Here is a 14,657-nt window from a genome sequence, read left to right on the forward strand (position 1 = left end):
TATATGTCTGTTTTCCATGCTGGCATGGGTTAGATGGTTTAACCAGAGTTGGTAAGCTGCTCCAGGCATCTGTTTTGGTCTGGTTTCTATGGCTGGTTGCCTTCCTAATGTCAACCAGAGTATACAAAGTGTCTTTTATGTGTCACCAGTGCTTGCCACAACCACATTTTCACTTAGTTTAACATGTCTTCTCAAGCACAGCAAATCACCAGAAGTGTTGGTCGCTAGTCATCATCTCTGTGAGATTCAACATCCGAAGACCACATTTCACCACCTCATCCCTTGTCTTCCTGGCTCTACCTCCTCCATAGGTCACCTCCACAATTAGAGATTGGCACTTCTTGATGCAGCTGTCCTTGTCCATATGCATCACATGACCATACCAGAATAATTGTCTTTCTTGCATGCTAGATCTGATGCCTCTTATACCTAATTTTTCTCTTAAGACACTTACACTCTGTCATATATGCAAATTAACATTACACATCAAGTAGAGCATGCTAGCTTCATTTCTTTCAAGCCTTTGCATGTCATCTGCAGTCACAGTCTATGTTTCATTACCATGTAGCATGGCTGTTTACACTCAAGCACCATACAACCTGCCTTCCACTCTGAGGGAGAAGACCTTTGTTACCAATAAAGGTAGAAGCTTTCTGAACTTTTCCCAGCCCTTTCTTGTTCTAGCAATTTTGTCCAGCCCATCCTTATTCTAGCAACTTTTCCCAGCCCATTCTTATTCTAGCAACTTTGCCAGCCCATTCTTATTCTAGCAACTTTTCCCATCCCATTCTTATTCTAGCAACTTTGCACACCCCTTTCTAATCGTAGCAACTTTTCCTAGCCTGTTCTGTACAGTTAGCTGTATGACTACTACTGGCAAATTTGGAGTTCCATCTAGAGTATCATCATTCAGTTTGCTTCCAGAGTGATACTTAGTATTATTACTGGTTATGATATACTGAGCAAATGTGGGAGAAATTATAATAACACAAGTTTATAATATTTGTCTGCAAACATACATTTCACCATTTTGGTCATTTGCAACCTCTGCATTGGCTCTTCCAAGTATAGTTGGATGCTAAACCACTACAGATCACCAGGGTAACATTTTCTTGCATTATGTTATAGAGATCAAATACCTAATGAGGCACTTGGATCATCCAATGCTGAGGTTGCAAATAACCACAATGGTGAAATGTATGTTTAGAGACAAATGATATAAACTTGTATTTAACATAATTTCTCATATACATACATTTATATATGTGTGTATATATGTATATACAAAACTGGCACTCTGTTGTTTATGATGATGAGAGTTCCAGTTGATCCAATCAACAGAACAGCTTGCTCGTGAGATTAACGTGCAAGTGGCTGAGCACTTCACAGACACACATACCCCTTCACATACTTCTCAGGGAGATTCAGCATGACACAAAGTGTGACAAGGTTGGTATCTTGAAACACTGGTATTACTCATTTTTGCCAACTGAGTGGACTGGAGCAATGTGAAATAAAGTGTCTTGTTCAAGGACGCAACACACCACCGGGAATTGAACTTGTGACCCTACGATCATGAGCTGAATGCCTTAACCACTAAGCCATGTGCCTTCACATGTATATACATACATGCATGCATACATTCATACATACATATAACATGTACACATATATAGACACACACATATACGTGTGTGTCTATATATGTGTGCATACATACACACATACATACATACATGCATGCATGCATGTGTGTTTGTGGGTAGCATTATGTTTACAAGTTGTGCTAGAAAGTAAACAGTGTGAAATTGTAATAAAATTTGTTTTTTATAAGATCTTGTACTCCATCATTTATACTATTGCAATATAGAAAATAGGTATGTAAAAAAGCCATAAAAGAATATATTAAGTATATGTATATAATATATATGTGATATAATTGTAATATAATTATTCATACATATTTGTATGTTGTATGGCCATATCACTTTGAATGCACTAGTTATTGTCTTATCACCAAAGTTAAGCATTGTCAAGCCTAGTTAGTACTTAGATGGGTAAGGACCCCTAGGTGTTGTAAGCATTTCACTTTGTGTGTGTGTGTGTGTGTGTGTGTAAGTGCATGTCTTTGTGTTTGTGTTTGTCTCCCACTACTGCTTGACAACCAGTGCTGGTTTGTTTATGTCCTTGTAACTTAGTGGTTTGGTATAAGAGACTGATAGAATAAGTATCAGGCTTTAAAAAAATACATTGGATTTGATTTTTGACTAAAATTCTTCAAGATAGTACCCCAGCATGGCCGCAGCCTAATGAGTGAAACAAGTAAAAGATAAAATAAATCTGTAATGCAAACACACCCTGCAGACTGTGATAGTCAATATAATGATAATAAATCAATTTTTTTTTTTCTTTCTGTATAGCCTGTTATCAAATGATCCACAGCCTAATATTTGTCCATAGCCCAGTGATTAGAAACCCCTGCTGCGAGCTATTCTAAGAAACTAAACTGTTCTCAAAATGGGCATCTTATCTTGACAGAACATACATAGGAACAAACTGCTTAAATAGAAATACCAACAAATGCTTATGTAGTGTACTGTAGGGAATGTAGAAAAGGTAACAAATTTTAAGTATCAATATCACCCAGTTGTTTGAGAGCTGGAAGATACAGAAGCCACTCTTTCTATTGTCTCCTCCAATAGCAATTTTGGTAACATGTACACAGTGCACCGTTAAAGATTCCTGATTATTTAAATAAATTTATTTTATTAAATTCAGTTTGAAATTGTACAAAAATAATAAAAATGGGCTCCTCAACATTCAATTGATCATGTACACTTCATTGTTTGTTTACATTCATCGAGTAAAACATTTCAGTATGGCAGCTAACAGGTGAAGTGAGGTTGTAGCTCTGAAAATAGCAGGACATAGCATCAAAGACATGGCTTCAAGGGTCCGTGTTGATCCCAAAACCGTCTATGTCATGAAACACTACAGTGAGACAGGTTTAATCGACAGCAAACCCATTCCTGATCGAAAATGATCCATAAGCCTGAAACAATTGGTGGATGTCATTCAAAAGAGAGTGTTGTGAAATCCATGGCGGAGCATGAGGCAAATGGCTAAAAGTTTCGATATCTTCCAGACAACCATGCAATGGGTCACACATGAAAACTTAAATTGTAAGTCATGAAAATTGCAATGTCGACACCTAATTTCGGCTGCTTCCAAAGCAAAGTGACTGGACAAGTGCAAGAAAATGGCAGAAGAGATTCAGAGTGCCAATGACTTTGTCTGGTCAGATGAAAAGATATTTACCCTGGAGGCTGTAATGAAAACCCAGAATGACAGGATTTAGGCCACAAGGTTGGATTCTGTTCCCAAAGGCACCATAAGGTGTTTCACCAAATGAAACCTGCCAGAATGGTGGTTTGGGTGGCAATGTCATCCAATGGTGGAAAATCTCCTCTGGTGTCCATTAAAGAGGGGACAAAGGTCAATTCAGCAGTTTACATGAAAATGTTGTAGGATAATGTTTTGCCATGAGTGGCTGAAATATTTGGAGATAATTATGTGTTTATGTAAGACGGTGCTCCATCTCATACATCCAATGTAACACAGCAGTGGTGCAGGAGCCATTTCAGTGGGTTCTGGGCCAAGAATGTGTTCCCCCACAACTCCAGCCCAGATGTCACCTCTATGGACTTTGCTATTTGGTCCATTCTAGAAAGTGGCGTTTCAAGAGTTTCCTACAAAAATATCACTGCCCTGAAGAAAGTTTTAATCATGTCATGGGAGGGTTTAAGTGAAGAAGTTGTCCAGCATTCATGTGACTCCGTTCTCGGCCATATTCAGGTGATTGTGAAAGTTAAAGGTGGACATATTGAATGAAACATATCTTAATATGTTACATAACCATATTTAATTAAACCCTAAAGAACTAATGTTACTAAAAATTGTGACTAAAAATCAATCTGGAATTCTTTATGGTACACCCTGTATTAAAGAAGCAATATGTACAACCACTGATTAAGAATAACTATATGCTTTTTGACTATCAACAGTTTAATGTATTAATTTGAATACTACAGCTCACACATCTTTGCCAAGATGTCAATTTCTAAGCATGGAAATTTCTAATTTCCAAATGTGGCTGTGTAGTATCTCCTGCTATAACCTCAGGCCAACCAAAGCCTTGTGGGTGAATTTGGTTGACAGAAACTAAAAGAAGCCCATCATAAGTGTGTGTGTGTGTGTGTTACTGCCTCCTTGCTGAGACTTTGCATGATATCTGTAAAATAAGTACCACCATTGCAGTGTCTTTCATTTACAATCTCCCATGAAAACATGTCTGGCCATGAGAAAATATCACCTTCCTTGGAAACAGGTGAGGGTTGGTGACAGGAAGGATATCCAGCTGTAGAAAATCCACTTCAGCAAATTCCATCTGGGAAAAGTGAACATTAAGAGGATGATGATGTCATAACAGTGTAATGTTGTTTATATTTTTATTTCACATTTTCCCCTTTAAAACAAATATTGAATGAATTTTGAATTTCTCTAACTTTGCTTCACATGACTTTATTATCTTCTTAATAGTATACAGCATTTAGGTAATGGTGATATTATAAGAAATTGCAGAGTACTTGATAAAAGCTTTAAATATTTTGTTTATTGATCATTGTTTCCTGTCTGGATTAATTTTGCTTTTCATTCTTCTGGGGCTGATAAAGTATGTACCATTTAATGTACTGGTTTAACCTGTTTAAGCCAGTATTTAATCTGGCCATATCCAGCCCAAATATTCTCTTTGTTTTATGTTCAAACTTGCCAGATCCTACCTCTCACACTTACCCTACAATGTCATTTTGAACATTTACCATCACATCATCAAAATTTCAACACTATAAGATGATAAATGATTGGTTGGAAACAATGTGAATGGATAAACATTACATTTGACAGAGTAATGTGAATGCTAAAGGGTTAAATTCATTCAGTTATACTCCTGAAGTTACAAGTCTGCATTTGTAGCAAGTTAAAGGAATTACAATGCAGTATTTAGTAAATGTATGAAATTTTAATGATGGCAGCTACACAGATTGTACATTTTGATTCTTGTTGGAAATATTACATCAAGACCTATCTATCTGTCAAACTTTTTGTATATGCTCATTAATTTTATGCTGTTATAACAGCTGGAGTACACAGGATGATTTGAAATTTATGCATGTATTTTTGTAATTTGTTACTATAATATATTAAATTTTCATAAACTCTGATTGTTTGCTGTATTATGGAAAACAAATATGTTCTTTAGATGTATTTTTGCAAACTAAAACAGTCTAGATACTAAATTGAAATTGCTTCAAATGTCGAGTGCTTTTCTAACCCTCAGTGCTATACAAACTTGCAAATTGCAACAAAAAGTAGAGAGAGGGGGGGGAGAGGGAGAGGGAGAGAGAGAGAGAGAGAGATTAATTCTAATTGATAAATAGTTTAATGAAAAAAATTATTTCATAGTTGTGTGTTATGATATAAATGATAGCAAAATGTTATGGTATGAATAAATTATTATTACCTGCTGATTATAATGTAACATAAATTGTTGACAAGAAACTTATGTAATGTGTTTTTCAAAAGTGATAAAAAAAAATAGGATGCAGTATTATAAATAGAATACAATGTAAAATACGTCAGTGATATAATTTTATTTGATTCACTGATCAATATTTTGTTTTATTTCTAGGGAAAATGCATTGGTGACGTTCAACTTGCTGCTACTGTCTCAACCACAATGAATTAAATTTCATTTAAGAAAACATCAAAACTCTTTCTTTCTAATATTTTGAATAATATCCAGCATAAAAATGACTTCAGCAAAATTCCGTGAAGAATTTGACAAATATGACCCCATTGATGTAGAAGGTGTAGTTATTGAGCACAAAAAATGGATTGCTGAACGCATGCGACGACATCGCAGTACAATGTGGATTAATCTTGCATCACTTTGTTTGAGCTTATTGCTTATTATAAGCACTTTTATACCACTCCGCAACTTGTTATCAACCATGTACCCTGAAAATGGACTTGGCTACTTTTCTCTTTGTTGTATTTATGCAAGTTATGTCATAGGATGTTATGCATTATCTGCGATTGCTCATTACATTCATCCAAAAGGAGCAATTGTTCTTGCCATTATTGGACATTCTATTTTTGCAGGATCACATCTTTACCCATCATTTGAAACCTTAATTCCAGCTTCTTGCATTCTTGGTCTTTGTCAAGCTGTTCTTTGGCGATCACAAGAACTTCTGTGTACCAGTTATGCTGCCAACTTTGCAGCTTTATCAGGAATAAATGTCAGCGATGTTTTAAAACGTTTCCATATGGCACTTATACTAAGTGTTCAGTTGGCACAAATAATGGGTAATTCTTTAGTTTCCTTTATCTTCTTTCAGCATCATACTTTAAATAAAGCTCATTTCACTGAAAGAATCAACTCAACTTTAACATTTTCATCTGATGAAGCTGCAATGATTGGCTCATCAAATCGTGCTGTAAGAGACATTTCTTATATTCCATCTGAGCCATTGTCAGTTCAACATTTTCATTCACCATTTGCTCATGACCATCCATTTGCTGCTATGAATGTTGATTACTGCCCAAAAGAGCCATTAAGTATAGTTAATACATATGCTGGTGAATTTCATACAGTAAAAATTGTGTTTTTATCTTTTACAATTGCTGCACTGGTTATGGTCTCAGTCTTTCTCCATAAACCAGATATTTTGGTTCAAAAAAGAAATCTAGAGTTTAAACATCAGTTGCATGAAATTTTTCATGTTTGGGTTGAAAAAAGGTGGCTTCTCACAACTGGTGTAGTATTTTATTCTGGGATTCAACAAGCTCTTATTGTTGGAGAACTAACAAAGGTAAGTTAACCAATCATTATGATTTTATATTCAAAATAAAGCAAATTACATCTGTAATATAAAAAGAAAACATTTCAAATTCATTATCTTATTCTTCAAACTTATTTTATTTCAAAAAGCTTTAGTTCATCATTTTCTTGATATTTGCTAACTTTATAAAAAATGATATAAAACTAGCTGATTTAGCAAACAATTCTTATTACATAACTACACAGTAAAATCATACTTGTTTTGATTCACAGAAAACAATTACTCTGCTACTATTATTAGTTCCTTCAATAGTGGACATTGATCCTTATAGAAGCACTCTAGCTTGCATTTTATTCTCTTATTGTTTTTAGTTATTGGACTGTGACCATGCTGGAATATTACTTTCAAAAGTCTTTGTTGATCTATCAATCTCAATTTATCAAATAGCTAAGTTAGCTATTTACACCAGTATTACACAAAAATAGACAGACATAATGACACACAGATGCATGCATGCATGCACACACACACACACACACACACACACGCACACACACACACACACACACACACACACACACACACACACGACTACTTACATGACATGTTTCTACACAGATTATATCTAAGTTCTGCAACAAAGTTTTGGTTAACCTGAGGCTACAGGTACTGCACAGTGGGCCCAACTGTTTTTTTACAAAAAATATTAGGTTCTAGCCTTATAAAAAGGAGATAGTTCTCTTCATATGTGAGGTGTTCTCTTTATATGAAATGTGCTATGTAACATTGGTTTGTTACTTTTAATGAATTATCTCTTGTCTGATACTGAATTCAAAAATCCTAACCACTTACCTTTTTCTATTTTCACAACAATGATATCCTACATTGCCTATAGCAGAAACTACTAACATGGTCGCCAGTCTTTCTTTATAATACTTCTCTTATATATCAACAGATTAGTTATTATTAGGTTTTAAAAATTTTGTCAACATTTGGATGAGGTAATTTTGTATGTGATAACCAATCATTGTTGAGATGTCTAAGGAGACCACATATTGAACATCCAAAATATAGTTCGTGTTGCTATAGTTATTGTTCTTTTACCTAGTCAGCCCCAATTGAACATGCTCATAATTAAAAGTATAGCACAGTGGTTAGAATATCAGGCTCACAATCATGAGGTAGTGAGTTTGATTCCTGGACTGGGCTGTGTGTTGTGTTCTTGAACAAGATACTTTATTTTACATTGCTCCAGTTCACTTAGCTGCAGAAATGAGTTGCAGCGTTACTGGTGCCAAGCTGTATTGGCCTTCACCTTTCCCTCAGTGGCATGGAGAGGGGAGGCTGGTATGCATGGGTAACTACTGGTCTTCCATAAACAACCTTGCTTGGGCTTGTGCTTCAGAGGAGAACTCTCTAGGTGCAATCCCATGGTCATTCATGACCGAAAGTGGGTCTTTACCCTCTACCAATCACAATCACCTTATCTTTTGGGTTAAAAAAAACTATATTATCCAATTTGTCCTTTTCCCAAGATGTAATGCTAGGGTGTTATTTGAGTGATTTAGTTGCTATTTTTTATCAGATTGATAATCATGTAAAGACTCCCTCATTGGCTTATTGTTCTCTCATGTGATTATTCTTACTGAATGAGTTTCATTGTGCCTCTGAGAAGGATATTTCATTCTATATGCCTTAATTAATCTAGCTGCTCAGAATAGGTCCCGAATCATCTGGTAAAATATTGTCTATTATCTTCTTTCACTTCAAATCACTCTCAGCCATCTTGGAAAAGGACACATTGGATAACATTGTCCTGCATATCCCTAAAAAAACAAGTTGTTCATGGTTGGATTGTCTTTCTTCATAGGCTTAATGTCATTGAATGCAGAACATGCACTAACCCAAATTCTATATTCTTTGAGCCAAGATCTTACATTAAACACTTCTACCAATCATTTAGAATTTCCATCCACTTATTTTTTCCCATAGATGTTGGCTTACATATGTTCCAAACTGAACATCAATTGTATCAATCTCATCAAGCTGAGAAAAAAAAAAGAAATTGCAAAATCATGGGCAATGTCCCTTATCTAACTAATTAATAAAAAAAAGTCAATCATTTACAAACAGATAATTAGAAGAAGTGGATAATAATCATAAGATAATCTTGCCAGGAAGATGAATTACTAAAAAGAACATAACAGACAGACACACTGAATATCTGGCATGTAAGCAAAAATAGCTGTAACTTTTTATTGAGTTATCCTGGCATAGCTGAACATGGATTGGCAAAGAGCCACCTACAATTAGCCAATAGCCTATGAATCAGTAATCAACCCAGACCTATTGAACTACTGTCTACTAAAAGAATTCAAATTATTAATTTCTGCTTCTTTAAGCAAATGCAATCAATATTTGCTATATTTAAATCTATGAATTGATCTTCAGTGCTAGTTTCAATGCTAAGAAGTTTTAATAAAGCAACTTTCCAGTCTTGATAATTAAACGGCTTTACTCAAAGTGAATCATTTCGTATTTCTATAACAATCTAGCCATAATGTAATCTCTGAGAAATAAAATAAACAGTAATTGACATTTTATCTTTTTTGTATTTAAAGAATTAGAAATAATTGCTATTTTCTGGTGAGATGAAAATAGAAATAAGAATTGTTACAAAATACACCTTTTAGGCCTTATATAATGGCTAAATTTTCTCAGAAACAAAAATATGTTTCAGGCCTCCAACCTCAAAACATCGTATCTATGTCACTTAGAGTGATGGTGACTAGGAAAACAACAAATAGGTTTGCAACAAATACAGCATTGGTTAAAGTGAACTGTTGGGTCATTTTACAGAGTTCCAGATTAGATTCTCTTTTACTTGTTTCAGTCATTTGACTGTGGCCATGCTGGAGCACCGCCTTTAGTCGAGCAAATCGACCCCTGGACTTAGTCTTTGTAAGCCTAGTACTTATTCTATTGGTCTCTTTTGCCGAACCGCTAAGTTACGGGGACGTAAACACACCAGCATCAGTTGTCAAGCGATGTTGGGGGGACAAATACAGACACACAAACACACACATATATATATACATATACATATATACAACAGGCTTCTTTCATTTTCTGTCTACCAAATCCACTCACAAGGCATTGGTCAGCCCGAGGCTATAGTAGAAGACACATGCCCAAGGTGCCACGCAGTGGGACTGAACCCAGAACCATGTGGTTGGTAAGCAAGCTACTTAACACACAACCATTTCTGTGCATGTACAATGAATTAATTTTAAAGAGGATTACAATTATTAATTGAATCTCAACTTGATCAAACCTATATTTTCTTCACTCTATGGTAATTAAGTATCTGGAACATTTTGGAATTAGTAATCAATACTAAACCATAATTAGATTTTGTGAATCATCAAATTTTCACCTGCTTTCTTTGGTGTGGCTTGTCTTTATTCAGCTAGAACTGACCAGGGATATTCAGTACTACTACTACTCCAAGTTAAACTAATTAAAGTGCTAATGCTTAAGATAAATTGCAGTAATGACACATTATTATTAATAGTTGATGGCAAATCTAAAGTAAATCATTATTCATGACTTAGGTATCTAGAAATGTATTCGTTATGATTAATTGCTTGAATTGTAACATAAATAGATTGTAATGACAAATGTGAGGGTATCAGAAAATCAAGAAATAAGGTTTTGACAAATGCAAAAGTATTGATTAGAATAGAATATTAGTTCATGATAAAGTAGGAAATGATCAAGGAAAGAATATGATGGCTAATGTTGTAGAGACATTCAATTAAGAAGAAATAATGTAATAATATAAATTGTGAGTCTTTTGTTTAATTCTTCTGAGTATAATTATTTATGAAAAAAATACCATTTAAATTTAATTAGAAAATTTGATTTAATTATAATAAAAATATTACAGACCAAAAAGTGAGCCTCTGTATGCCCACTCAATCTACTAGGAATAGCAGTCAAATTTCCTTCAAATCATACACTTGACAAGGAAGGACACATTAAGTCATTTCTTCCCTGATACACAAATAGATGGAATTGTCATGGCTTAAACACACTTATTCATATGCCTGCTTAGTCAGGTTTCATAAACAAGAACAATTTAAAAAAATTATTGCAAAATGTATTTCTAGTAATATTTTTGTTTGTTTAATAGTCTTATGTTTCACTTCCATGCAAATACAGGTTGGATTAGTTTGCAAATTGTTTTGCATGGGTGAATTTGATGTTTTCACAACTGCATAACTTCCTTAACTCTTTAACATTCAGATTACTCTATCAAATTTTAAGCTTATTTATATACATTATTTTGATTAATTATGGATCATCCTGTAGCTTTAAGATTTTGATAATGTGATTATTTATTATAAGAATGGCATTGTAGGGAAGGTGTGAGAGGTCAGACCTGGCTGGTTTGAACATAAAGACAGGCAGAATATTTGGACTGGAAATGGCCATTTTAAATGCCAAGAGGTTAAGGGATCATAATTTACTTTAGAAAGTGAAGTAATAAGTATGTCTTGCATTATGACTCAACACAGTACCATGATTTTCAATTTACAATCTTTAAATTAGTGGTCGTACAGTATTTGATGAGTATTTAAAATGAGTACTTAGTTGTTGAGATATAAGAGATTTTAATGAACCTTTTTGATTTTCAGATAACCAGCATATGTAGTCTAGGAGTTCCTTATTTAGGATTCTTGATGGTGACATTTGGACTGGGCAGTTTTTTTGCAGACACAATCAGTAGCCGAATTCAAAAAGTTGGAGGTCGAATATTAACTGGAATTGCTGGTAAGCATTTTGTCTTAAATTATTACCAAATGTGAAATTATTTTCATCTTACTATAATGGGCATTATGTCCGTTTCACCGTCTCTTTGTCTGTTCCCTCTTCACGGCCAGTTAACTGGACCAATGGTTACTATATTTTTCGGGATTACAAAGACAGTCATCAGGAGGGTTTTTAGCATTAAAAAATCAGAAAGTATGATCATATAATGGATATTGATTTTTGAATTGATAAGCCACCATTACATTGTTATTAAAAATTCACCAACCACGAGTAAGTCTGGATTTTCATCATATAGTTTGTGGCCCCATCGTAGATATGAAGTGGATGGTGAGGATAGTTAATAGCAAAAACAAAATGGAAAAAGTGTGTGTTAGTATATAGTGTATGTGATCATTTAGTGGTTATTGAAGCGTGTCAGTCTCAAGCAGGATTTGAAACGGCTAATCAAAGCGGCTGTTGTTTACATCCCAGTTTTGTCAATCAAAATAACCCATGGTACCAGAACATCCAGATATTATTCGCATAGAACAATGAGAGGAAAGTCTTAGTTTGATTCTTTGCAACCCTAAAGATTCTGCTTGCACATTCATAGCAAACAAGACACAGGGCCAGACTTTAGATCGTGTTGGTGTATTTTTACCCACTCCGATGTTTACACATGGCCAGTTATACATCGCTATGAGTAGAGCAATGGACACCAGTAATTTGAAAATTAGTGTCGACCAAACAGAAAATATCGTCTGCAAAGAAGTTTTGTAATCATATTGATATTATCGAAAGGAATATGATTCATAATTTAAATAAGAAATTTTGTGAACTTTGAATGTACAAGAGTATATAAACAAGCATAAAATAGTGTAAACAACTAAAATAAAATTATATCTAAATAACATGTTTTTCTTAATTCTTTTTATGTAGTGGTCGAAAGAAGCTCTGGCTTTTGGTAGGAGTGGTCCACATAACCATTCATGATTCAGAGGCTGGGAGCCTATTTCAGTTTGGGAGTGAATTGTCATCACATGTCACTTAGTTGCAAACACATCATATAGCTGCAATAGAATGCTGTATCACCAACAATAATGTGATTTCTCTAGAGCAGGGGTTTTCAAACTTCTTAACTTGCGGACCCCTTTATATTTCAGGCTTTACCTTAGGGACCCCCTTATAAACGCTTATGAAATTTATACATAAATATTTGCTTAAAATAACATATATTTTTACATTTATTTATTTAATAGTATTTAACAAATAGGTTTATTGTCAATTAAAAGATTTCGATTAAAAAACATATATAAAATCAAATTGCCCATAAAAAGTATTTGCTGTCCGTGGACCCCCTGTCTTGTCCTTGTGGACCCCCTGTGGTCCGCGGACCACAGTTTGAAAACCCCTGCTCTAGAGGACAGCTGTGTGAAGAAGTGTCACACCCTAAAACTGGAAGGAACCTGTGGAAGAGGTAGATCCAGGAAGATATGGAGTGAGGTGGTGAAGCATGACCTTCGAACATTTGGCCTCACAGAGACAACAACAAGTGACTGAGACCTTTGGAGATATGCTGTGATTGTGAAGACCCAGCAAGTCAAATGAGATGCCAGTGTCGCATAACCGGCCCATTTAAAAGCACCCTTCAATCATCAGGCAATATGCTGTGCTTGAGAAGACCTGTTGAGTCAAGCAAAATTGTAGTTGTGGCTGATGCTGGTGGCACATAAAAAGCACCATTCAAGTGTGGTTGATGTCAGTGCTACCTATCTGGCTCCCATGTCAGTGGCACATAAAAAGCACCATTTGATTCTTAGATTTAAGGCCTTCCACATTGTCTTATGCATGTCACAGTGAAAGGTATAAGACAGAAAGCTTTTATCAGTTAGACCAACCTGCCGCTATTCTCTTCATTCTTGTCCAGCAGGTTTTGTGCGTTTAAAAAGTACCCACTACACTCTCAGAATGGTTGGCGTTAGGAAGGGCATCCAGCTGTAGAAACCTTGCCAGATCAGATTGGAGCCTGGTGCAGCCACCTGGCTTGTCAGTCCTCAGTCAAACCGTCCAACCCATGCCAGCATGAAAAGCGGACGTTAAATGATGATGATGATGATGATGATCATCATCATCATCCAGTAACCTATCAAGTTCATTTACACATTTCTCAATACATACTTCTGCTATAACTTCCCTCCCTCGTTTTATGCTACCATCTCTGATGTATTGAGAAATGTGTAAATGGACTTGATAGGTTACTGGGTGATCATCATCATCATTACCGTTTAATGTCTGCTATTCATGCTAGCATGGGCTGGATGGTTTGACTGAGGACTGCGCTTGATTTAAATTACTATTAAAACAACAGTTTATACTATATTGCTATTATGATAAATATTTTTTCAGTGTTGCAAATGGAACAGCCCTACAAATTTTCTCCATTAATTATTCTGTGAGCTTTGTCTCTCTGATAAATACTTACACCAACAAATATTCTAATTTATATATGTGTGCCAAACTACACATTTGTGTATGTGCTTATATGTGCGTATGTGTTTGTACAAGCGACTGTACATGCACCAGTCTACCTCTCTACTATATCTACTAACAGTTATATCTACTAACGGTTATATTTAATACTTCTTTATGTTGTATTATGTGTGTTTCTTTTTGTATCTGATATTTGTTATGGGTCTTCGATAAGAATGAAGCTGTATCCCTTAATTTGCCATTTCTATATATGAAGACCAAGAAAAAACCTTGCGAAACAGAGTTTATTTTAATGAGATACCTCTTGAAATCACTTGAGGAAACACATCTACTCCAAGGGATACACCTAAACCCAGTATCCCAGCCATGAGAAATTGATGTTAGATGGGTTGAAACAATTGTAGTAATCAATAAAGATATATATATATTCATATGTATGTGTATATA

General features: G+C 35.0%; 1 protein-coding gene across 1 annotated transcript in view; it reads left to right on the plus strand.

Moving 5' to 3' along the window:
• Window positions 1–14,657, plus strand: part of LOC106883739 (protein unc-93 homolog A) — a 54,705-nt gene that overhangs the window by 24,079 nt on the left and 15,969 nt on the right. Inside the window, exons 2-3 of the mRNA XM_014934854.2 lie at window positions 5,750–6,935; window positions 11,606–11,741. Of these exons, the coding sequence (XP_014790340.1) occupies window positions 5,871–6,935; window positions 11,606–11,741 (1,201 nt within the window). The 5' untranslated portion in view covers window positions 5,750–5,870. The remainder of the gene's footprint in view (window positions 1–5,749; window positions 6,936–11,605; window positions 11,742–14,657) is intronic.

This window comes from Octopus bimaculoides, chromosome 1, assembly GCF_001194135.2.
Source record: "Octopus bimaculoides isolate UCB-OBI-ISO-001 chromosome 1, ASM119413v2, whole genome shotgun sequence".
Classification (NCBI taxonomy): domain Eukaryota; kingdom Metazoa; phylum Mollusca; class Cephalopoda; order Octopoda; family Octopodidae; genus Octopus; species Octopus bimaculoides.